The 25,549-nt window shown below is 39.4% G+C and overlaps 1 protein-coding gene across 2 annotated transcripts in view; it reads left to right on the top strand.

Moving 5' to 3' along the window:
- NSD1 (nuclear receptor binding SET domain protein 1) overlaps positions 1–11,366 on the top strand; it is a 43,077-nt gene extending 31,711 nt beyond the window's left edge. For both annotated transcript variants that reach the window (XM_072401031.1, XM_072401030.1), the window contains exons 18-23: positions 3,163–3,432; positions 3,646–3,762; positions 5,059–5,200; positions 5,347–5,453; positions 5,893–6,079; positions 6,950–11,366. In XM_072401031.1, the coding sequence (XP_072257132.1) occupies positions 3,163–3,432; positions 3,646–3,762; positions 5,059–5,200; positions 5,347–5,453; positions 5,893–6,079; positions 6,950–8,409 (2,283 nt within the window). In that variant the 3' untranslated portion in view covers positions 8,410–11,366. The remainder of the gene's footprint in view (positions 1–3,162; positions 3,433–3,645; positions 3,763–5,058; positions 5,201–5,346; positions 5,454–5,892; positions 6,080–6,949) is intronic.
- Positions 11,367–25,549: the final 14,183 nt, after the last annotated feature.

Raw genomic sequence — 25,549 nt, 5'->3', positions numbered from 1 at the left:
AAGATTGTTAGAAATCCTAAACTGGCCACATACATCAAAGGATGCATAATATTTCTGAACTTTAAATTCTCTTTTTGCCTGGAGAAAGGGGAGAGCAGGAGGGCATCCTTTATATGACTCCATTTCATAGGAGAACTTGAACAAAGACAACTTTTGCCACCTAAGTGGGTTTTTATCAGAAAAAATCAAAAAGTCTTTGTTTTGGGTCCTCAAAAGGGTTAACTATTATTATAACGCCAATACACTTAAATGTATAAGTTTTGCTGTTCTTTTGCACTGAAACACACTTTGAGTACATTTTTCACGTTTTTGTAAAAGTTATCGGTCATGCTATTTCCTTGATTTATTTATTTATTTTTTATATATATTTTTATTGGCAAAGTAAAAACACTTTAACAATATCAAACTGCAAAGAATATCAAAAGATATCAAAGTACAGAAGCAAGAACCATGTAATCAGTGCACTGTGGTGAACATTTCACTCTGCCACTCTTTCCTGTTTCCGTTTTCTTTATGGGTACAGTTAAATTTTTTGCATAACAACAAAACGAGGGGAAGGGTAAAAGAGCCAATACAGGTAACCAAAGGAACCAAACACCTCGCTGTTAACATTATATCAACCTGTTACGGCTTGTGAACATCTAATTGAGAAATATTAAAATAACATGGTATTGGTACTTGTGAATCCCTCCTTGTGTGGGATCATTTCACTCTAGTGTACACCTAGGGCTCTTTGGTCTTACCAGACTGCGTGGCGAAATAATTCAATTATATCAAGCAACTGAGTGGGAAACAAAGTGTGTTCCAAATATGGCATTCAGGTACCGAAAAACTTTTGTGGGTGCGTATCTAAGTGTTGGGTGGCTTCTGTTTTGTCTATTAGCAGTTGGAGGTAGTTCTGAAGCTGAGTAATATTGGGGGGATTAGGTTCCAGCCAAGTCTTCAAAATACATTTCTCGGCTGCCAAAAGACAAGGGTGTTTTAAATTTTGATATCTTGCCCCGTTCATAAGTAGTAAGAGATAGGTCAGTAATCGAGTTTCCACGAAAAAGGGCTAAATGTGGTGATAGTTGCCTGTTAGTCTCCGTAACTATTTTCATGAACTCAAAAACTGATATGTATGGGGACAATCCTATAATTCGTGCTCCAGGGGGTCCATGGGAAAATTACATTTAGGACACGCATTCATCCGATTAGAAATCGCATGGGGCTTAGTTTTGAGGTTAAAGGCATAGTACGCCCTATGTATTATTTTGAATTGTACTTCTCTCCATTGCTCGCTAACTATTGCCTTACAAATACTGTTCCAACTAGATTCTAGAAGTTCCAACGGCTCGGGGTAGGAACTAGCTAAATACTCTGCCCAGCGGCGTACATATGATATTGACAACTCCATTTCTGAGGCATTATCCATTAGTAAAGGATAGGTATGTGATATAGAGTTTTTAGATAAAGATGAGTCTAATAACTGCATCACTGAAGGCGGTAACCAAACCTGTAATTGTGTCCTGGCAGCCCAAAATAGGGCATACTTACCTCTCAAGATATCAAAAGACAGTAAATTGTTATCCTCATCTAGAAGATACCCTATATTTTTTATACCTACTTTGTTCCCACAGGCCATATGCCTTACACATTGGTCCTTGTATCGCAGGGTACAGTGGTATAAGGCGTGTTTAGTAGTCCCAAGAGAGACCAAGGCTGTACTAGCACTGATTCGAGTTTTACCACAGTATAAATTGATGTACCATGCCACTAATCTTTAACATGGCGTAATAGGCATGCAAGATTATACTTTTGCAGATCAGGGAATTTTGCGCCTAATCTCTGTTTAGAGCTTTGATAGTTTGAATCTTGCAATACAAGGGGTCTTACCTTGCCATAGGAAGGTTCAAAAGCCGAGTGGAGTTTCTTGACATCCGAGTGGTGAAAAAGAAAAGGTAAGGTCTGCAATCGGGTAAAGTAACGTCGCAAAGCTGATCATTTTTACAAGATGACTGCAACCGATTAGGGACAGTGGCAGGTTTTTCCAGTTGGCCAATTCTGATATAATTTTGGTTAAAAGCGGTGCATAATTTAATCTATACATGTCAAGGACGATATCTGTACTCCAAATAGGTGAGATGATGCTTAGCCAGTTTAAGGCCCAGCCTTCAAATCTCCCTTATCACCTCTAAAGGTGGGGTTTGCCGGAAGCATAAAACTTCACTCTAAATCCCTTGCTGGGTCTTTGAGGAGCAACAAGACATCATTGGCAAAACTAGCCAACCTTATCTGTTTGTTTTGTACATCAATTCCCTCAAACACTTTACTGTCATGGAATGACATTGCCAAGGGTTCAGTGGCCAAGTTAAATAGTAGTGAGGACAATGGACACCCCTAACGCTTTTTTCTGCCCATTGGGAAAACTTATGATAGCACTGCTGCCACATGAATTTGGGCTAACCGATTAGAATACATGGATCATAAAAATGTTGCTATATTACCAAGAAAGCCAAATTTCGTAATTATCAGGTGCAGTCAAGGCCATTCGATACTTTCAAATGCCTTCTCTGCGACGAGCGTCATTAGATCCGCCGACGCCGGGAAGGAATCTGACAATCGAGCTTGTTCCATGACCAAAAGACGTTTTCTGATGTTATGAGTAGTGGATTTACCCAATACAAATCCCACTTGTGCAGGGCTGACCAAACTTGGGGGAAGCTGCGCCAGGCGATCCGCCAATATCTTGGCCAGTAATTTAATGCCTTTGTTTAAAAGTGAATTTGGGAGGTAAGAACCAGGATCAATGGGATCTTTTTGTTTTTTTGGCAATACTTTAATATACGCCATTCTCCCCAATTCCAGATAGATGAGGAGAAAATGTCATTGTATACTGCCGTAGGGGGGGAAGTTACCTTGTCAATGAGAATTTTGTGGAACTCGGATGGCAAACCATCTGATTCCGGCGCTTTGTTATTGGCGGATTGTTTTATAGCTGAGACAACTTCCTCCTTGGTTATAGCAGAATTTAATTGGTGCAATTCTCCCTCTGTAAGCCGGGGAAGAGTCTGCTTATCGAGGAAAATTTGACCTTGGGATATATTACTGCCCTGAGTAGTGTACAACAATTAGTAAAATGTTTCTTTGACTTTTTAACAAACAAACCATTTTTGTTGGTAGGTAAACAGGCCAGTTGGAAAAGTTCAGATTTTTACAGCTGATCTGTCAGAAATCCCTCGTTGCAACTGTAAAACAACAGATGATAACCCGTGTGGTCAGGACTCTGAATGCATAAATCGCATGCTGCTATACGAATGCCATCCTTCAGTTTGCCCCACTGGTGAGAGCTGCCAGAATCAAGCCTTCTCCAAACGTCAGTACCCAGATGTGGAGATCTTCCGAACTCTGAGCCGGGGCTGGGGATTACGCTGCAAAACTGATATAAAAAAGGTGAGCTTTATTTTTTCTTGTAGCTGCTGGTGTTGTTATGGTGAAATGAGGTTCTTTTTAGAGGAAGCAGTAGAGAGACACCTTCATATTTAGTGTATTAGTCTAAATCCTATCACTCAAGGTAAAAGTAGTGACGATTATTCCATAGATCTGAGTTTCTTGGTGTTGAGATACAAAAACTGATACCACTCTATATGTATGTTTCTTTTTTAGGGCGAATTTGTTAATGAATATGTGGGAGAGATGATTGATGAAGAAGAATGTAGAGCTCGCATCCGCTATGCCCAAGAGCATGATATTACAAATTTTTATATGTTAACCCTGGACAAGGTAAAATTTGCAACTTTTTTTATCCCAGTTTAAATGGCTAGAACTTGATATGTTCCACTGTAATGCATCTTTTTGTGGAACTTTACAACTCCTGAAATCCAGGTCTGGAGGCTGGATAAGATGTATGAAACACAAGATAAAAAATGTAATGCAGTTTACCAGTCCTTGGATTTGGTGGCTGCAATCCTTCTAGAAATCCTGAAAATAAGTTCATTAGGTTGGCTACACTCTTTCCCACAGTATTTTAGGGAAGCCATGGGTATCGCCTTAGGCTATTGCCTTGGGCTACTCTCCTTTTTTGACTCAAACTACAAAATCTGTTAACCATAAAGGAATGATACCACTGACACTGACACAAAATAATCCTTAAAGTCTTTAGTACAAATGTATTTATTAACATTAAATCACTCAAACACACCTATATTAGGCCCTTTACTAGCTAAAACAAGAATGCCATTAATACCCCCCCCACCAGTCTTCAGTCTCTGTAGTCACTAGATACTGTATCTGCCATGGAAAACTTGTGTTTCCAGTATGCTGTTACTGTAACACCAGACCTCTGAACTAGGAGAGGAGCGCAAGGTCCTGAGCTTTGATGTTATGTGTCCTTCCCTCCCACTTTATTTTGCATGCTAAAAAGATTCAAAATCTTATAGGTTGGAGGTCCAAGATCCCAATAGAAGCATACTGGAATAACTTACAAGTTGACAATGGCATAGAAAACCCTGGTTGTGACATGCTGCACTTTGATTACAATTATCCAGTTATATGATGTATCATTTTTGACAGTGGGGATTCTACTACTGACAGTTACTACCTGGATGCATGACAGAGATGCCATAGAATGTCGATTGGTTGAAATAGTGAAAAAATTTGATTTTTTTTTTTTTTTTTTTCTTGTTTTATTCATACATGTTTTCATTTAATTTTTTGTATTAAGGTATTTTGCTGCATGTACTGGATGGGCATTTACAATGCAACCACCACATCTAAGAGCTGGTCATCTGCAATACTTTCATTTAGTTTCTTGGGTTTATATATCCTTTAACCTAGGTGGATTAATCAATTTACCAGTAGATCTTGATGGAATTTTATCTATTATGCACCACCAAAATGTAGCTGCACTGACATATAAAAAAACTATTATAATTCTTTTTCATTATAAAAATGTTTTCACACCACAAAAAAAAAAAAAAAATGGCACATGCATTTTGCAACATAACCGAACTGATTAGTAAAATAAGCATTTAATGTTCATGGAAAGCTTACTGTGCGTACATTTTTTTTTCTTTCTAGGACCGTGTCATTGATGCTGGGCCAAAGGGAAATTTTGCACGCTTCATGAACCACTGCTGCCAGCCAAACTGTGAGACTCAAAAATGGACTGTTAATGGTGACACTCGAGTTGGACTTTTTGCCTTGTGTGACATTAAAGCTGGTAAGAAGCCTGACAGTCTCTCATGCAAAAGTGTACACGCTTTTTGTTTTATTCTCACAAAAATATGAGAAATGAGAAAAGTGAAAAATGTATTGAAGTAATATTGTGTAAATAACACCAAATTTGTTATCTAATCTTGTTTTCAGGAACAGAATTAACATTCAATTATAACTTGGAATGCTTAGGAAATGGAAAAACAGTGTGTAAATGTGGTGCGCCAAACTGCAGTGGTTTTCTAGGAGTCAGACCGAAGGTGTGTTTTCCTAATTATATTGCAAAAGAAAGATCTAATTTTGTTTGTGTTACCTGTTAGTGAAATTGTGTAACTTGTCAAATCTGTCTTGAGTATCCATTCAGACCCAGTTTAAAAAAAAAAAATTTTATGCTTCTTTAAACTTCCTACACCCTTTATGCAGAATGGTCATTTTTTTTACAAGACACATGCCAAGCTGTCAAAAAGTATGATTAGTCAGTTGCTTAGTGGAAAAATTCACATGCAGTTACACTCCTGACAAAGTACCCAGTCTTTACACATGGCATAACATGTTAATACAGCTATCAGAAATCTGATTTTGTATGGTTTTACCTGGTTGTTGTAGTTATTATCGTTTTGCTGTTTATCTTTTGTGTAACACTCTCTTTACCATAGGCTGACTTGACTAACTTGCCTTTTTTTTTTCTCCTATTTGAAGAACCAGCCAGTGTCTGAAGACCGAGCCAGAAGGAAATATGTGAAGCGCACAAAAAATGAAGTGATAAAGGAGCATGAAGATGAATGTTTCAGTTGTGGAGATGGAGGTCAGCTTGTTTCATGCAAAAAACCAGGTTGCCCTAAGGTTTATCATGCTGACTGCTTAAGTTTAACACGTAGACCTGCTGGTAAGTAAACATTGCTTAAAAGTATATTACTGTTACTTGCCAACCTTTAAAGGCACTAGAGGTACAGGGAAATTGCTGTTGGTTATCATGCTCTCAGACATTGTAGACGTCAATACAGAGTTGGGGAAAGAACACCACTAGGCGTCTTAGTTCTGAGGCTTGTTCTAAAACTTTGTACACTGTTAGGTTTAGGGAACATATTTTATTGTTGGAGAAGATGACAGGAGGTATGGGTTTTTGTGAAACCATCCTTTTTTTTTTTTTTTTCACAAACATTTTACACCTCACATCTTATTTTTTGGACTGTCAACATCTGCCTTTTCACACTTCATGACATCCTGATGATTGGATTAAAGCAGAGCAATAAAAAAAAAATGGCATGGTCAACTTGCCTGTAATTACTCACTTGTCCTCACTCTGTCTTGGTCCCTGCCATAATTACTTAGTCTTTCATGTTCCTGATCTTTGAGTATCTTGATTGGTCAGGACTTTTACTGGTGTAGGAATTAATTTAGTCCCAGCTCATCCTACATCACTAGAACAAGATTGTGAACAGGCAGGTACATAATGTCTTTTGTGCAATAAAAACCCTGCTTTTTAACAAATATTGGTATTGGGAGTTATAGTTCATCCTTTAAAGCTGATCTTCAGTGACAAAAACTTTCATTTAAATGTTTCAGAGTATAGTAACAAAGAATATCAGTCCACATTTTATGCACTAATTCCCAAACACCCGGCTTCCTTGTAAAAGCAACGCTGACATTATTACGGTTTATACATGCTGAATAAGCAGGCTAAATAGCAGAGCTCTATTAAATGTATACACACCTAATATATTTTTTTTCCCATTTATTTATTTATTTTTATTAGGTAAGTGGGAATGTCCATGGCATCAATGTGATGTCTGTAACAAGGAGGCAGCGTCTTTCTGTGAGATGTGCCCTAGCTCCTTTTGTAAACTTCACCGTGAGGGAATGCTCTTCATCTCCAAGCTTGATGGACGTTTATCCTGTACTGAACATGATCCATGTGGGCCTAATCCTTTGGAGCCAGGTGAAATTCGTGATCCTGCTACATCATCCTCTAACAAAAAGAGTGGTCCTATCCAGTCACCTTCTGCCACAAAAGTTGCAACAGACAGTGCCAAGGCAAAATCCCCTTCCTCTACCGAAAAAAAAAGCAAACTGGCAAAAGTGTTGCTCAGTTCCTCTTTGACTGCTACGCAAGAACCTGTATATCTGGCTCTAGGGAAAAACGCAAAGCCTACTGGAAAGGTTTTGGTTGGGTGCCCGGACAAAATGTCTCTGTCTGCTGGAAAAATACTTTTGACCTCTGCAGGCCAGAAGTCTTCCACCGGTAGAAAGTTTATTCTGGCCTCTTCTGCACAGAAGCCATTGCCTGCTGGAAAGGTTCTGTTGGCCTCTTTAGGGAAGAAATCGTTATCTACTGGGAAGTTGTTTCTGGCCTCTATAGGGAAGAAAAGTCTACCTGCTGGAAAGGTACTGCTATCACCTGTAGGAAAGAACACCTCACCAGTTGGTAGAGTGCTGCTATCCCCTACAGGAAAACATGCAGGGAAAGTTTTGTTAGCTTCAGCTGGAAAATTACCAGCACAGGCAGGGAAGTTGCTCTTAACTGCTGCTGTAAAACACCAAGCTGTTGCAGGAAAACTTGTTTTGGACAATGATAAAGTTCAAGCTGGCAAATCTGAACATGTGAAAGAGAGCCAGCTGCAGCAACAACCTAACTGTGCACCTCAACCTTCTAGGATACCACCCCTCAATACCTCTGTAGATAAATGTAATTCTCCTTTGCAGAAAAAATTGACTATAATACACAAACGGGCACCTAAAGATCCCTGCCAAAAAACTAGTACTGATTTAACAAAAGAGAAGGTTAAACATACTAAAGATGCTCACAATAGTTTAAACAGCAAGGATACTTCTTCCCAGAGACTGGCCAGCTATACATCTCAGAAGAAACCAAGCACCCGTGAAGAGACATTGTCCACAACATCAGTAAAAGAGAAATCTGAGAGCTCAGAGCAGTTTAAGAAATCTGTAAATTGTACACGAACATCCCCCACTGCTTCAAATGAGCAAACTAGGATCACCAAAGAGGGGCTTCATTCTGTATCTGGCAAAACTACCATCCCAGTACCCAAAAACCGCTCAGAAGAAAAATCATTGCCATCTGTAGACTACATTGAAGAAACCTCTCTCTCTGTTCCAGAAGGGGCAGGTGTGAAAACTGCTACAGAGTGCCAGACGCAAACTCCTTCTAGCTCTTCTCAAGGTCTTGGTGTGCGCACTGCTTCTGAAAATAAGTGACATGAAGAACTTCAAACTGAACTTGTGCCTGATCATGTATTTCAAACTAAAACATTGTGTGGACACAGCTGCTATGGCTGTATACAAATGGATGCAGTGTAATTACACTGTAAACAGCATGCAGACTGTTACATTTTGCTTTTTGGCTGATGACCTTTTGCAGTTAAAGGCTCTTGTTACATCTCTGAGAGTGAACTGCTCAAGTCTCGTCACTTATTAAGGATTAATGTAATCTTGAAATGACTAGGACAACTGTTGTAATTTGAAAGAGGCTGTTGTCTATTATAAAAGGCAGCAATAAGGCACTTCTGACAATGTTTAAGTCTACAAACAGTAGTCTGGAGCTTGGCAGCAGAGAAATAGAGAGGTGCCTTATTACAATGATCTGTAGTATTTACAGCTGAGGATTTTTTGGAAACTTTTAATGCCAATGGACCTCAAAATTGGATGTGTGCCCTTTGGCTGAGGGTTCCATTGTTGCTGAGTAGTATTGGTCTCTTCTTGGTCTGTCACTGCATGCCTGATATTTCTTACTATAAAAATCAGATGTTTTGTTACACGTACTGTTAATGCTTATTTACATTTATTTGGGTTAACTGAAGAATGTGACTGCATTATTATTAAGCATTAACACGAATCCTTCTACCTAACAAGGCAGATTACATTCTTATTCTGTGTTTAAAGAAGGTTGCTCTATGTTTGGAAAAAACAAAATACACTTGAAACTAGTAGTGAACAATACATGGGTAATTAGACACTATAGCGTGGGTAATTGGGTTTTTAACTAGCCCCAGCCAAATCTAATATTTTAGTTAAATGAGAATGTCAGGTAAATTCCTATTCGTTTTTAGGTTTTTGGAGCTTCTCCTATAACACATACACTGCGATTGATGGCTTTGATTCTCATCCCTTTCACTCCGTATAAAGTCTTGCTTTCTCATACTGCACATTCAGCAGTGACGTTAAGCAGTGATTAGAATAAAACCTTTTTTGTAATGTTGGGAGTTGGTTGATAAAGTCTAGGAGCAGGAATCTTGTCACAGAACAAGGTGAGGCTGTTGAGTGGACGTTCTGCAGCAAGGGAAGCAATAACTGAAAAGATAATCTTTCAGTATTACATTTGCAGGAGGAGAGGATTTGCAGTTGTATAATTATTTAAGTCCTTTGTTTTTTGAGTAGCATCCAGTTCCATGCAATTTTATCTACCTTTTATTACAGCTGAGTGAAGTATACAAAGTATACTTTGTGACAGATTTTAAGAAGGCTGGTGATGCTAAGCCAATGGATATCTCTGGGCTGTGAAAGACCGTTTGATTTAAAAGGATGCTAGGTAATTTGTCTAGAGAAATTAAAATAACTTGAGGTCTGCATTTACAGGCATTTTTTGGCAGTAGCCAATAACTGGGGTGTCCCCGGTGTGAAGTGCAACATTGTGTCAAGCCTTTTTCTGCACATTAGGCTTACATCTGCCTTTGCTGAACCTGAGCAATGTTAAGCTGGGAACCATGGTGCTATCGGCAGCTGTGCTTTGTGTTTTTACTGTATTCTGTTTAAAACCTTCACGTGAGTCCTGGTGTTGGTGTTTGTACCAGTGTCTCAATGACATGAACAGAATCTTGACCCCCTTTTTTTTTTTTTTTTTTTTTTTTTTTTTATTGCTGCCCTTTTAGTTCTGTGAACTTTTTATATCTTTATGGTTTAGTAATATAGGTAAAAAGTTAAGACTCACTATATTATTTTTTCAATAAAGTAGACAATTAAAATTTTTAATTGCATGATCGACAGGGTTTTTTTTTTTTTTTTTTTTTACTTTTCTAATTTCCATTTAGTTGCATTGCTCATAAATGATGCATTCTGTTTTTTTTTTTTGTTTTTTTTCTTGTTTACATGTCCACTTCTTTGCCCAGCAGAGCTGTTAAATAAGCTATGACCACTGATCACTATCCAGTCATAAAAAGTTATATGGTTTCCTTTGTTCAGTGTGTGCATTATGTGTGGGCATTGCTGTGTGTAGCCATTATCTTGTCTGTCAGCCTGAGCGCGTGTCAATAGTTTGAGACTAGAGTCTTGTCAAGTGACTCGGAATTCTGGTGTGAAATCATTACTTCTGTGAAGTCAGCTTGAAGTTTAAAAAAAAGTCTCGTAGCCTTGCTTAATGCAGCTTTTAGTTTGCATTCTTTATCATGCAGCAAAAATTGTGACAGGTACATTTAAGAGATCCCTTACGGGTTGAATAATGTTAGAGATCAGTATACATAGCTCTAAACAGAAGAAATATTTTTGTTAAACTGGTGATCAATCCTGCAGTTGTACCATACACCCTAATACCACATATCCAGGCACTGAAGACATTCCATGGTCAGTGCCATATGATTTATTCCAGTCCATACCCTGTTTGTCTTGAGCAATGGACACAAGGACTGAACTCTTGAACTAACTTTTTTTCAATATAACACCATGTCCATCACTCCACATTCACTGGTGCTACCCATGCTTAGAAGTTTATGGGACCTTCTGCTTTGTAAATGGAAGTTGAATACAGATGACTGGATATGGGCTACAGTTCTATCAATTTGCTTGGATAGCGGCAGAGTGTATAATATAATATAAAAGGTTTTCTCACTTTTTTTTTTTTTTCTTAGCCTTGTTTTTTTTTGTACCCTTTTTTCTGTGTAACTAGGTTCTTGCATTTCCTGTCATTAGTAGAAGGTGGTCATGCCACTTCTCTGAATATGTACTGTAATTCTTTGTAAATAGAAGAAAACACAATACTGTAAAGTTTAAATTTACTCCTGCCTCCTGTTTGTACTGACTTGTGTTTTATGTTGGTCAGCTAAAGAAAATGGATTATTCCAGCCTGCTCAGGTAATCCATTTTAAAGATCACATATATCTCATTACACTACAGTATCTTCACTTTAAATGAATGTTCCAATTTTAAATAAACAGTGGAAAACACCTTTCTGTCCGCCAAATGTCCAACAGTGAAGACGCCATATTCAGATTCACATTTTGCTAACACAACAATTGTATATTCCTTCAATAGGTAATAAAGGGGGTCACCAATCCTATGTGTGCATCAGATTTATGTTTGAGTGATGGGGATTTATGCACATGTGGGCTTTTAAGTAAGGATTTTTTTATTTTAATTTTTTTTACAGATTTGAGTGTAGGAAAATGCAGCATGAACAAAAAACCTATGTTTTTTTTTGTTTTTTTTTTTTAACGAAGTAAATTTGCCTTTTGCAAAATCTTTTAATTCTGCTCTAATCTTTAGAAACTAACTTTCTATTTTTAGAAACACCCACATGTCCTAAGGGACAGAAAGGGCCTCCCTCTTGTAGATTAAGAAATTCTTTTCCTGAGATGCATGCATGATTGGACTTGAGAATCCACCAAGAACAGGTTGTTGTGTTTTTTGTTTTTTTTTTGTTTTTGTTTTCCTTTGTAAATACTAGTTCGCATCTTTTAAGTAGGCGCTTGCATGGAAATTTACTTTGCTAACGCTTTTTAAAATCTACTAAATGCATGATATTTCTATTACCTGCACATAGATTAAGGTTTTACTAAAGCTGGAAAGAATTGCTCAATCCTTTTAAAGCTTCTAAGCCTTTGTGGAGGCTGATGTTTCTCAGGCTTTTTGGCAACCTTCTAATAATTAATTTTTTAAATGCTAAAATGCAGTGTAATATGTTTCTGGAAAGCATGCTTAGGCACAAGAAGGTTAACTTTGTTTCACTTCTGCTTAACATTGCTAGTGTTAATAGTATATAATTTGATTGCATTACAGATGAGGCTGCCCTCAGAATCTGCTTGGCTTTGTGACTATGAATAATGAAACCACATGTTTAACTTTTGTGCTTCTTGAGCAGTATGCGATTGGACTAAACACTGATCAGCTCTTGATTAATGGAAGAATAGTGGCGGGAATCCTGTATTTGCTGACCTACTACTGGTTCCTGTTACTTCTGGGTGCTTGTAGTGCTGCCATTACCAAATGATCATATTAGATTTAAGACCTTTGCTAGTAAAAAGCTCCCACAATTCTGGTTCCTGACACTACATGTTGAAAGAAAATCTGTAAGTGGCAAACAGACTGACTTACCTCCTTTCTGCAAATACTGGTTTCTGTGGTTTCTTTGCTGATTCTAAGTATTCAGAACTTTTTTTTAATCAATGACCTGTAACAAATGAACAGACCATGATTTCTGACATAACTTACATTTTCTCTCAGTGAACCCAAGAACCATCAGACAAGTTTTTAGCTTGCCCAGAACTCAAAATGTAGCGTAGGTTCTGTTTTACTGACAAACAGTATAGAAATGTGTTTTTTTTTTCCTATCTCTAATGCAGAGACTAACTTATTACAGGTTTTAGTTTTACATTGTTGTATAAAATCTCTTGCCTATATATATTAGTTAACAATGCTTACAAATGAGAAATATTGAAAAGAAAAAATCCATTTGTTCTGTTAGAACACCATTTGATTTACCTATTGATATAAATACAGGTAGTCCCCAGGTTAAGGATATCCGACATATGGATGCCTTCTAGTTACAAACAGGGCTTCCCTGCTTGGCGCGTGTTCAAGCTTTTTTTTTTTTTCTTTGTAATTAACACAATGATGAATTTACACAGTAACTGACACCATGCTGCCTGCCCACCACGCCCCCACCCCTCAGCTACTGCTCCTCAATGGATGGAGGCTGGATGGGGCAAAGGGGGTGTGCGTTTCACTGCAGTGGAGGTGACTGTGTGGTGAGTTGGTAATGAACAGCCCCTATTCATTTTCAAGAGGAAGCGTGCTTGTACTATACGAACATAGCAGAAAGTTGTCTCATCAGTACAGTACACCAAACTTGCTAAGGAGTGGTGCCTTCCTGCTGTGATAGTGTGTATACTGTATAGAAGAGCTCATCTTCACCCTTCAACAATGTCTCAGAAACACAAATCTTATGCAAATGCTGGTGATACAGGAAATAAAAGAAAAACCATCACCATGGAAAAAAGTAGAAATAATAAAAAGGTCAGAGAGGTGAAGCTCTGTCATTCATTGGCACTTTGTTATGCTTGGTCAACGATCCGAACAATTTAAAATGATAGAAAAATGGGCATGTGACAGGTCATACCCCAATGAATGCTGCAATAATTAGCAACCCAGTGAGTGAGATAGAGACGCTGCTGGTAATTTGGATTGAAGACTAAAATCAGTGTAATATGCCTTTCAGTCCTTCTACGTATTGTCACTAAGGCATCTCTTCTTGTTATTTGGATGGCAAGTTAAAAGGCTTGGGTCACATTTGTGATCTTTCAAGAAAGGTTTAAAATATTTTTATCCCTGCTGTAGAACATCGTTTGGGCTAAAACAATTCTTTCAAAGTTTATCTCCTTGACAATGCCCCTGGACATCCAAACACTTTAGATGACATGCACCCCAATGTAAAGGTGGTGTTTCTACACCTACGCTAACCACTCTAACACTACATCACTACTCCAGCTTAATGGATCAGGGAGTCATAGCCTCCTTTTAAGGCCTATTATTTACAGAGGACATTCTCACAAGTCAGGGCTACTCAAAATGATGAGATGACCTTAAGGGAGCTCTAGAAGAGTTATAACATTTATGATGCCAATAAAAATATGACTGACACTTGGGCTGAAGTGAAAATATGACTGACACTTGGGCTGAAGTGAAAGGGACAACTCTGAGGGGGCGTTTGGAACAAATTGTGCCCCTGTTCACACAAAAATTTCTGGGGTTTATAGATGATGAAATCACCGAAACCAGGCAAGCTGTGGTTGCTATTGGAAATCTGCTTGAGCTGGGCATCCGTGAAAATGAGGTCAAAGATTTTTTCGACTCCCAGGTCAAAGAATTAACCAATGAAGACTGTGAAGACAATGGAAATGGAACAGCAGATGATAGCAGTCAGCAAAGAAAACCATGACCTAGGGACCAAAAAGGTTTTCTACAAAAGAGTTAGCTGATGCATTTTGTCTCATTGAAGCAGGAATGGCAAAGTTAGAGGAGCAAGATCCTGATACAGAGAGGTTTACCGAACAGTTACCGAAGGCCTGAGATGCCACAAGCCTATTAATGATGAGAAAAAGAAAAGCTCCGTGCAAACCTCCCTTGATGCCTAAGAAACCAGTCCCATCCTCTTCATACACTCCAGGTTCTGCCAATTGTTTAAGGCTGTTCTATGTTTGAAAATGTTTAGCATTTACTGTGCATGCACAGAAAGATACAAATAAACAATAATATAATTATATTGAGACTAATATATTGAATTTATTAAAAAGATTTACCTGTTCCGACTTGCATACAAAGTCAACTTAAGAACAGACCTACAGTCCCTATCTTGTACGTAACCTGGGGACTACCTGGAAAATGTTTAACATTTGCGTTCCTTTACAGCGATAAAACAATATTAGGCTGTAAAAAAATACATATTCTTTACAAATGCAAACATCTATTGTATAAACTGAAAAATGTTTCAAGATTTTGCTTTCCTTTGAATTAGTTGTATAACCACTGTTTCTGAATACTGCTGCACATTGGTTTTGCTTAGAGGCGACCAATTTCTTACACCTGGGAACCGGTATTTCAGTCAAGGATGATTGGACTACATTTCACAATTCTTCATTACTTGGTTTTGCCTCAGAAACAGCATTTCTAATGTCACCCACCAGGTTTTCAATTGGATTGAGGTCTGGGGATTGGGCTGGCCGCTGAATAAGATCAGTCTTTTTGGTCTGGAGCCCAAACTTTGCTCATTTACTAGTGTGTTTGGGGTCATTGTCTTGTTGAAACACCAATTTCACTATTTTGATATATTCAAATTGATCCATGATCCCTGATATGTGATAAATAGGCCCAACACCATATTATGAGTAACCCTCATATGATGCTTGTGCCACCAAGCTTCACGGTCTTCAGCGTACTGAAGGCTTGAATTGACGTGTTCATCTGACAGATTATTTGTGGCCCCTAGACCCATAAAGAGCAATCTTGCCTCCATGAGAGAGGGAGAGAGAGATAGCAATGGGGGGTGTTTCAAGCAGGAAACAGGGCCAGCAGGTTTTAAGTGCATCCAGGGTTTATTTCGCCTAATGCTATTTCCACACAAAACAGGCAAAATAAAACAAACAGCAAAAAGAAAACCTGGCCACTAACTCACTGTTATTTCCCTTAACTAGCAATCCAGCCCAACCTACTGGTGTTCAGGACTCTAAAGCCCTAACCATATATCTTTTTCAACAAAGCCTGTGTCTTTACTCATAGTTCCCAGTTCACCTTGGATCCCAGCTCACCAGCCGAGACAGAGCCACAGCGGCTGTATCAATCTGTATCTGGGGCAAATGTACCTGTCATCCTAGGCGAAACCCTGTGATTTATTTGGCCAGCTGTTACTATATACATATATACATACATACATACATACATACATACATACACACTCCTGCTCCCCTCATGTCTGTACAAAATGGTTTCTAACTAGCCCCAGGGTGGGACGGCGAACAACATGACAGCCATGATATTTATAGGCATAAATAAATGTTTGGATTTGTCCAACTTGCTGCCCTGTAGATAACTTCAGGTTGGCATGAGCAGCCCACAAAGATGCCATTTTTTCAGAAATTCTGACTTCAGAAGGTGGAAGCATGGATGGTTTATAAACCAATCACCCAGGATTAGATTATCCAGGCTCCCATCTTTGGACCATATTTAAACCTTTTTTTTTTTTTTTCCATCCGTGGCACTTATCTTTTCTTTCCTTGACATATATGTACATATTACTAGTATTGACTATATATTGACTAATTTGGAAGACCCCCTAGAAATCGTATGTAAGACTGATTTTGCATAAAATGGAAGCCCAATGCCCCTTGGGTACAAAGGATAGTACTGGCTTCAGAATTACTCGTTCAGTAAGGCTGTTTACAGGAAGAAGTCTGGAATTCTGAGAGTATCGCTGTTAAAAATACTTTCAGCAAGATGGTATTGGTATAGAGGTATGATGATGACAAAGCTAGGACGAACAGGGGTTTAACCAGACATCTGGGATTACAGACAAATGCCACTGAAGAAATGGTTGCTTGACAGGAGGACTTATTTTCAAGGACAACCGAACCTTTTAAAAAGTTGTAGCTCAAGTCGCTTCCAAATATGAAGTGAGAGATGTTATGAACCATCCTCCTTGTGAAGTAGCGAGATGTAGAAATTTCTCCCAGATTCTTTGGTAAGTGGCTTTTTGCAGTATTCTTTTTGGGTTTAGGGAAGGTGTTAATCGCTAAACCTAGATAAATTAAACCCTTCTAGCCAGTTCCTTTCAATCTCCAAAGTCGTCAAATTTAGTTGAGTGCCATTTGGATGCTAATGACCACTCTTTTTTCTAGGAGATCTCTTCACTGAGGTATCAGATCCTCCCTGGACAGCTAGACCAATAAAGGAAGCCAAGGCCTCTCTGGGCGATATGGGAGACTTGAAGACTCAAAGGAGTCAGAGGATAAATATAGACTGTTTCAAAGTCCCCCTGGACATGCCTGGCATATATGGTATCCACACCTATTACTGCTGGCAGAAAAAACAGGACACACAAAGCCTAAGCTGTGCATTCTCTTGTGTCCATAAGGTCCACCTAGGCAGTGCCCAAGATTGAAAAATGTATTTAAGGTTCTGCAACCCAGGCTGTTGACATAAAAAAAATCTTCCTGTCTGGAACTTATGAGGCAGAAGGATGTTCAAGATGTCTCTGCTCATGTAAGGAGGGAGTTTGCTACCCCCAGAGGGGCGGCACTGCACTTGCCTCCTAGACATTTGCCACCACTGTCCTGTTGTCCATTCTCCACATCACTTGGTGGCCCTTCACTTACTGCAGAAACTTGTTATGAACCATAAAGGCTACCTGGAGTCCCATAAGGTTGAAATTCCTTGCAACCAATCTTTCACACCTTTCCTTGAACTTGATGTCCCATACATTGACCCCCTATTGGACAACCCTAGAGACTGGTATTTGAAGTACCAGTGATCCAATTTCCATGTCTGCTTCCCAACAGGTTCAAGGTCTTCATCCACCACTTCAAACTATGTGTCACAGTAGATAGAAGGACAATATGCTGGCACAAGAAGTGGACCCACTGCTGAAAAAAGGTCTAGTTAGCTAACTGTACCGCCAACATCGAAGAAGCCATTGAACAAAATCTTACAAGCCCAGTAGATAGATGACCTGGAGGTGTGGTGTCTTCACCAGTAGGTTATGTAGAATTGCTTTGCAAAGAATCAGCAGGGAGTAGAAGTTGGGACTGTAGGTGGATATGGAGGGCAAACATCTGTGGCAAGTCTTTGACCTAGCCTTACGTCCATACGTAAGCCCTACGTCTATGTTCTCGGCACTTCCCCCTGAAAAAAAGGTGCAAGACATATTAGTGTAAAAAAACTTGTAAAGTCAAAGATACTAAGGCCATTGCTGTAACCTAATCTGTAACTTCTACTCCTCCACAACTCGCCAGATAGTAATAAAAGAAGATCCACATCAAGCCAGGGATCAACAGAGGAAAGCAACCAATTTCTAATCGAAGACACACAGGCATCTGAGTATGACTTGAAAGTGGATTGGAAAAACTGAATTCACTGCTATGTCTGGAGGTAAGTGGGCCAGCTAAACCAGGCTGTTGAATGCAAGCCAGCCCCCCTCCCTTGAAACACCAAAAGAGGAAAAGTGACCTAGAACCACCACCCACCCCCCCATATCACCAGCCTATTAGGTGCGGTATACACAATCCACACCGAAGTACACATACTGCCACATATGGGACCCCTATCCTCCCAGGAGACCATGAACCTGGGGTAGGTAACAGGAAAGTACAGCCCAACACCTTAAGATTGTCAACACTGGGGAAAAAGGAACAGGTAGGTGCACGTCTATGGGCTGGTTAAAAGTTGTCCTAATGTGTTGTAGGAGCTTGAACAACCCATTGTGTGCTGAGATGAGGAAACCGGGAAAATTATTTACTCACTGAAAAAAGTTCAATTTAGATTTACTTTAGAATAGAGTTGGCAATAGGTTGTTATCCCTTCCATCCAGTGGTTTTAATAATCTTGGGGAACAAAGTCGGAAAACTTCCATAATTTATCTGTGGCACTATTTAATGTTTTTTTTAGTATAACAAATTTAACTTTTATGGCCATTTAATTTTATTTTTTGAACAAATAATGCGAATAAACTGCCTGTGTAGCATGCAGCAATTTACTGCAGCCCATTTAAAACAAATATGCTTTGTAATGAAATTCAGGATAACACATTCCAATGCACATGTTTTTATAAAGTATACCTGTATGCAGAGACCCTTAGGTTCTTTTAACCTTTTTGTGCATTCTCCATTTCTTTGTCTAAACAGCTAACTATTAAATGACTGTAAAAGATGATTGCATAAACATTAATTACAATAATAACTGTTTTTCAAATGTTGTGTAAGGAACTCCAAAGGTTTACATCACTAGAAGTGCCTTTACACAATCTAGATTGCAAATTAATTGGTATTTTCTTTAGTAAAGACCTGTTGTATAAATATTATTGCAATCAGCTGGTATCCCTGTCCCTTTGTAATAAAAATCATAATTTTCAAAGCTAACCAATGCTAACCATCCTTTTTGATGAACCATATTTTACTATTACAAGACATTGAAACAATGTTGGCCATCTAAGAGTCTTAAGAGTAGGATTTTACATATCTGAGTAATATCCTCTCCTAAACTAGGCTGTGGTAACATGAAAAGGCTTTTGTTCCATGTCTCAGCTTTACTAATTATAGTTTTAAGACCCATTTACCATCTTGCAGAATGTTACTATAATGCAGTGATACTTTTATCGCTACTGTTATATGGTTTGTGTTGCAGCAGTCTGGAAAGTTTGACCACTGCTTTCTTGCAAAGCAACAGCCTAACTCTCCTGCTGTAAGATATGTCTCCTAAATTTAACCAGTGGACTAATCAGCAGTGCTGTGCAGGTAGCAAAAAAAAAATGTTATTAAAAATAGAAAGTTGCCAGGCTGAATATTGGCAAGTTCGTCCAGACATTACCCAAATATACCTTAAAACATTGTTCTTTTCCTTGAGTGCATTTTTGTTTCTGTAGTAAGTAATGGTGTTTATTCTGACCACACCAATATTGTAAAATCTGTAGATATACCACCACACGCTTTAGGGGTAATGGCAGCAGCCTTGTTTTTCTAGGTAAGAAATAATATATGTGGGTAGAGTGGTGGCATTCTGTAATCCAGAAGATAATAACCAACCCAAGTGATAACTGGATTTCCAGCAGAACAGATATGTTTTTGTACATGTGTGTGTTAAAGGAATTGTCTATGGAATTCAGAGAACTAACGTATAATCTGAATAATTTGAGAATTTTTCAAACTAAAATGATATTTCAGTTTGACTGTTTTTGTTTTAACCAATGCTGTTGAGAAGCAAGGATCTTTTAAGTAGATTTGCAGGTTTAAAAACATCTAATCAGTGCTACCGTGGAGTAGCTGGTGTTGAAGTCACTGGTGAATGCTGCAGTTCAGTAGTCACAAAAGGATGAGCATACTGCATTTATGTACAAAAGTGTGCAAGCTTACAATGTGTGTAATGTAGGGTTTCCCACTGAACCTTACAGCAGAGTTTTACCACAAATGTATTTTCTTCACAATTAATGAAAATCATTCCTTGCAAAAATAATCGTTTCAATACTGGCATATCTTTTAGTAGTCAAACATTTCGACCATCTTGGCAGTATGAAGTCATTCTTTACCCGTTAGTTTTATGTAGAAAGTCACACATCCATGGTCATATTCAGAAGATTCTTCATGTTTGCAGTCACTTTTATGCTAAATTAAATGCATGCACAGACTATAGGAAATGTCTATTACTGGTAGTAAGGTAATTTTTCCCCAAACCATGCAGGTATTTGTCATAGCTTGAAAAGAGGAACATCAAAATCAATGTAGCACATTGTCCAAGAAATCTAAGATCTTCAGGCCACAGGCTTTTTTTTTTCTTCTTTACTGGAACAAACTGCCACTCCACAGTCTGGATATATAGGGGATGGGGAGAGATGGATGCCTATATGCAATCCAGAGGTCCAATATGTCCTGAAATTTGTGATGTGTGTCGGACAATGCTGGTCAATTTTTAATTTGTTATAATGTAGTAAAGCCTGGATTCAACATCCTTGAAAGGCTCCCGGGGCGACCTCCAAGTGATCACCTGCTTAGCCGTCATGAACACAAAGGTGGTCACAAATTGCCACTCTACAGTCTGGATATATAGGGGATGGGCAGAGATGGATGCCTATATGCAATCCAGAGGTCCAACATGTCCTGAAATTTGTGATGTGTGTCAGAGAATGCTTGTCCATTTTTAATTCGTCATAATGTAGTCAAGCCTGGTCTCAACATCCTCAAAAGGCTGCTGGAGAGACCTCCAATCCCTAGTGATCACCTGCTTAGCTGGTATGAACACAAAGGTGGTCCACCTCTGCTGAGGCAGGGACATGTCGGGAAGGTGTAGCAGTGCTTGCCATTCCCATCCGCACTCATAGGAGAGATCTGACTTTGATGATGAGGCTCAAGGCTGGCGGTACAGCCAGGCTATTAAGCTGGAGGTTAAGGGTGTATGTAAACATATGTGTTTGATGTAATTGCCATGGGGCAGCTAACTCCCTTTACAAGTGGACCTGTCAAGTGGTGAAGTTGTAGATAGTGGAAGTACTCCCAAAGTGGGATTTCTCAGGCTGACCACAGGCTTTCCAAAGTTCTCACTCCTGTGAAGGAGAGTAAATGAGGTTCTGTGAGGTCCACCATTGGAAGGCCTGTGAGTTTGTGGTGGTGGATGGGAAAAGGGCGTTACCAACGATTGGCTGTAAAGGAGTCCATTTTATATCAGTTTAGCTACGAGTTTATAGGCGTCACATACTCGACGTGAGTGACACATGAACAGGCTAATGGCATTTTACTATTACTTTACTATGCGTGAAAGAAGAAAGGGGGATACAATATATGATACGTACAAAGGATCCGCGGGGGTGAAGGAAGTGGATGAAGTTCCCCCCAGGCGTCGACCAGGTAGAAGTCCTCCAGGAGTTCAAATTTTAACATTGCAAAATTATAAAACTTTAGTAAGGAGTTGGGGGGGAGGGGTTAGGAGGCAGAGCAAGTGGGAAGTCGTTTATCCAGTTGAGGGTCAAGAACCAGGTTGGAGTTCCCCATCATAAGTAGAAAGCCTTTGGCATGTGCAGATTGGAGTTCAAATTTATGTGTAAGGAGAGGAACGTCCTGTCAATGTTGTGTAGGGTTCCCTCTAAAAGGAGGAATCTGCCCGCTAAGTCAACAATATCTTGTGTGCGGATAAATGGGACTTCTGTTCTTAACACAATAAGTATCCCTCTTTTCTTTTTTGGGGAATTTGCCATATAAACAAGTGGCGACCGGGAGTGGAATACTGCAAGTCTAGAACCCAAGGGTTTGGGTAAGTAGGGGGCATATGTAGTTTAAGGGGGGGCAGGGTTCAGAGAGTAAGGGTCAGTAGAGCTAATAGGGCCGGCCAACTGCTATGGACCCCCAGGGCCACACAAACAAAAAAAAAACAGGCATGACTGTAATTGAAAGCTGTGAAATAAGCCTAAAAAGATGATATTCTGGAAGTAGTACCAGAAAGTGTTCAGCAGGAGTCTCCAGGAAAGAAGTGGCTGGGCGAGGGGGGGAAGGGGAGCATACAGGGTGTCAAACTAGTGGAACCGAGATGGCACTGGACAAGAACTATGAGAGGGCTGGGTATGGATTGGTGCCAAGACTTTGCAAGGGGTCAGAAAGGCCAAAAGTTTCCTATCTGGAGATGGAGGAAAATTCACAGATGTGGGACAAAGATACAGTTACTATGCCTTGTCAGCTTCCATTCTTTCGTCAAGATCCAGGCAAGGGGATGAAAGCGGGAGATGCTGGAGCCAATTCTCCCTTTTGTGTGACAGTAGACCATATTGGTGCTGGGTCTGGAGGTGGCAGTAGAGACTTGTCCAGTGGACAAGGGGCCACATCCTTGGGTGCAGAAAGGTGTAGCTGCTGGAAGGTGTGTCTGGAGGATCTGGAATGCTATCATTGGAAAGCCATGTTGGATCTGCCTGGTGTGTGACAGGAGGTCAGAGAGAACCTTCCGTGGCACCCCTCCTGCTTCCAAATATGTTCCCTCGGAGCCTGGGTTCGATTGCCCACTGAGAGGGCGAGACGGGGTGGTTGGTGAATATCCAATAGCATCGCTGAAGTGTCCAGGCGGTGTTGCGCACACCACGCTCCTCCTTTCCATAGATTATCAATTGGATTCTTGTCCGATGATTGACTGGGCTGTTCTAGCAGTTTGGGATCATTGTTTTGCTGACATGTCCACCCTTGTTTCATCTTCAGTATTTTGGTAGATAGCAGAAGAGTCTTATCAAGAATGTCCTGATACATTTCTGCTTTCATCCATCCTTTAATTTTATGTAGTCCGCCAGTACCATATGCTAGAAAACAGCCCCAAACCATGATCTTCCCACCTCCAACATTTGATGTTGGTAAGGTGTTTTTTTTGGTGATGTGCAGAGCCATTGCTCCTCTGATCATGGCTGTGCATGGCTGTACATCCAAAGATTTCAACTGCACAGTGAGCGTTCATAGAGGCCATTTCCGGTTAAGTGCATTACTTATTGTTTTACCTGCTAATTCTAGGTCTTCCTGAAGCTTTTAGCGAGTGGATCCTTGGCTCTTGGACAATTCTGATTATTCTTTGAACCCTCTGTCAGAAATATTGGGAGGAGCCCTTGGTCCTGGCCGAGGTATGGTGAAATTATGTTCTTTCCACTTCTGGAATATGGCCCCAAAGGTGCTCATTGGAACATTTCTTTTTCATTTTTCATTTTTTTTTTTTTGTCTTGCTGTCTGTTTAGATCCTTCTGAGGCACAGCTTGTACAGTTTAACATTTTTCTTGATGTTTAAAATGAACCTTCATTCTTTATGATTACAAATTCATTTAGATACCTTGTCATGCTTTTGATGATGAACAGTTTTTTTCTATTACCAGGCATTGAAACAATCTTGGCTATTTAAGCGTCATAGTAGTAAACTTTTACATAACAAAGTAGTAGCCTCTCCTAAACCATGCTGTGGTAACATGAAAAGGTTTTTGTTCCATGTCCCAGCTTTACCAATGATATTTTAGGATCCATTTACCACCTTGCAGTATGTTACTACATTGCACTCATACTTACTTTTATCTTTTACTCTAATATGTTTTGTGTTGCAGCAATGGAAAGTTGGACCACTACTTTTTTGCAAAGCAACAGCCTAACTCTCCTGCTGTAAGATTGGAGCAGTGCACTAATTGGCAGTGCTGTGGTGGTAGCTAAAACCTAGTAAAATGAAATAGGAATTTGCCTTGCTGCATACTGGTAATTTTGTCCAGTCATTACCCAAATATAGCCTAAAATATCCCAAACATGGCAGCAGCCATTTGGACAGAGACAACTTTTTTTCTAATTTTGATTCAGTACATAAAATGTTCATTTCTAATACTTGGTTGAAAACCCTTTGCTGGCAATGACAGTCTGTAGTCTTGAACTCACGGACATCACCAGATGCTGGGTTTCCTCCTTTTTAATGCTCTGCCAGGCCTTTACTGCAGCGGCTTTCAGTTGCTGTTTGTTTGTGGGCCTTTCTGTCCAAAGTTTAGTCTTCAACAAGTGAAATACATGCTCAATTGGGTTCAGATCAGGTGACTGACTTGGCCATTCAGAATATTCCACTTCTTTGCATTAATAAATTCCTGGGTTTCTTTGGCTGTATGTTTTGGGTCATTGTCCATCTGTATTATGAAACGCCTCCCAATCAATGTGACTGCATTTAGCTGGATTTGAGCAGACAGTATGTCTCTGAACACCTCAGAATTCATTCGGCTGCTTCTGTCCTGTGTCACATCATGGATAAACACTAGTGTCCCAGTGCCACTGGCAGCCATGCACGCCCAACCCATCACACTGCCTCCTCCATGTTTTACAGATGATGTGCTATGCTTTGGATCATGAGCTGTTCCACGCCATCTCCATACTTTTTTCTTGCTATCATTCTGGTAAAGGTTGATCTTGGTTTAATTTGTCCAAAGAATGTTTTTCCAGAACTGTGCCGTCTTTTTTAGATTTTTATTTATTTATTTTTAAGCTAAATCCAATCTAGCCTTTCTATTCTTGAGGCTTATGAGTGGCTTGCACCTTGCAGTGCACCCTCTGTATTTACTTTCATGCAGTCTTCTCTTTATGGTAGACTTGGATATTGATATGCCTACTTCCTGGAGAGTGTTGTTCACTTGGTTGGCTTTTGTGAAGGGTTTTCTCTTCACCTAGGAAATAATTCTGCGATCATCCACCACTGTTGTCTTCCGTGGACGTCCAGGTCTTTTGGCGTTGCTGAGTTCACCAGTGCTTTGTTTCTTTCTCATGATTTACCAAACTGTAGATTTTGCCACGCCTCATATTGTAGCAATTTCTCGGATGTTTTTTTTCTGTTTTTGCAGCTTAAGGATGGCTTGTTTCACCTGCATGGAGAGCTCCTCTGACCGCATGTTGTCTGTTCACAGCGAAATCTTCCACATACACGCGCCCACATAGCCTTTGAGTCAATTGTCCAATTACTTTTGAACCCCTGAAATGAAGTAATTGAGTAAAAAAAAAGGCTTTAGTTTCTCACATTTTTATGTAATCTGTTCAACCCACTGAATTAAAGCTGAAACGTCTGCAACAATGAAACGAGTTGTTTCATTTAAAATTAATTGTGGTAAAGTACAGAACCAAAATTAGAAAAAAGTTGTCTCTGTCCAAATCATTATGGACCTAACTATATGTGTGTAGAGTGGTGGCATTCTGTAATACAGCAAGTAGTAACCAACCCAAATGCTAACGGGAATTCTGGCAGAATAGATGTGTTATACTTGTGTGTGGTTAAAAGGATTGTCTATGGAATTCAGAGACCATATATTTTGATTATTTTGTATTTAAAAAGATAATTCGTTTGACTGCTTTTGTTTTAACCAATGCTGTTGAGAAGCAAGGATCCTCATTAGACGGCCACAATT

The sequence above is a fragment of the Pyxicephalus adspersus genome, chromosome 2 (assembly GCF_032062135.1).
Source record: "Pyxicephalus adspersus chromosome 2, UCB_Pads_2.0, whole genome shotgun sequence".
Lineage (NCBI taxonomy): Eukaryota > Metazoa > Chordata > Amphibia > Anura > Pyxicephalidae > Pyxicephalus > Pyxicephalus adspersus.
This window is presented reverse-complemented; position numbering and strand designations above follow the sequence as displayed.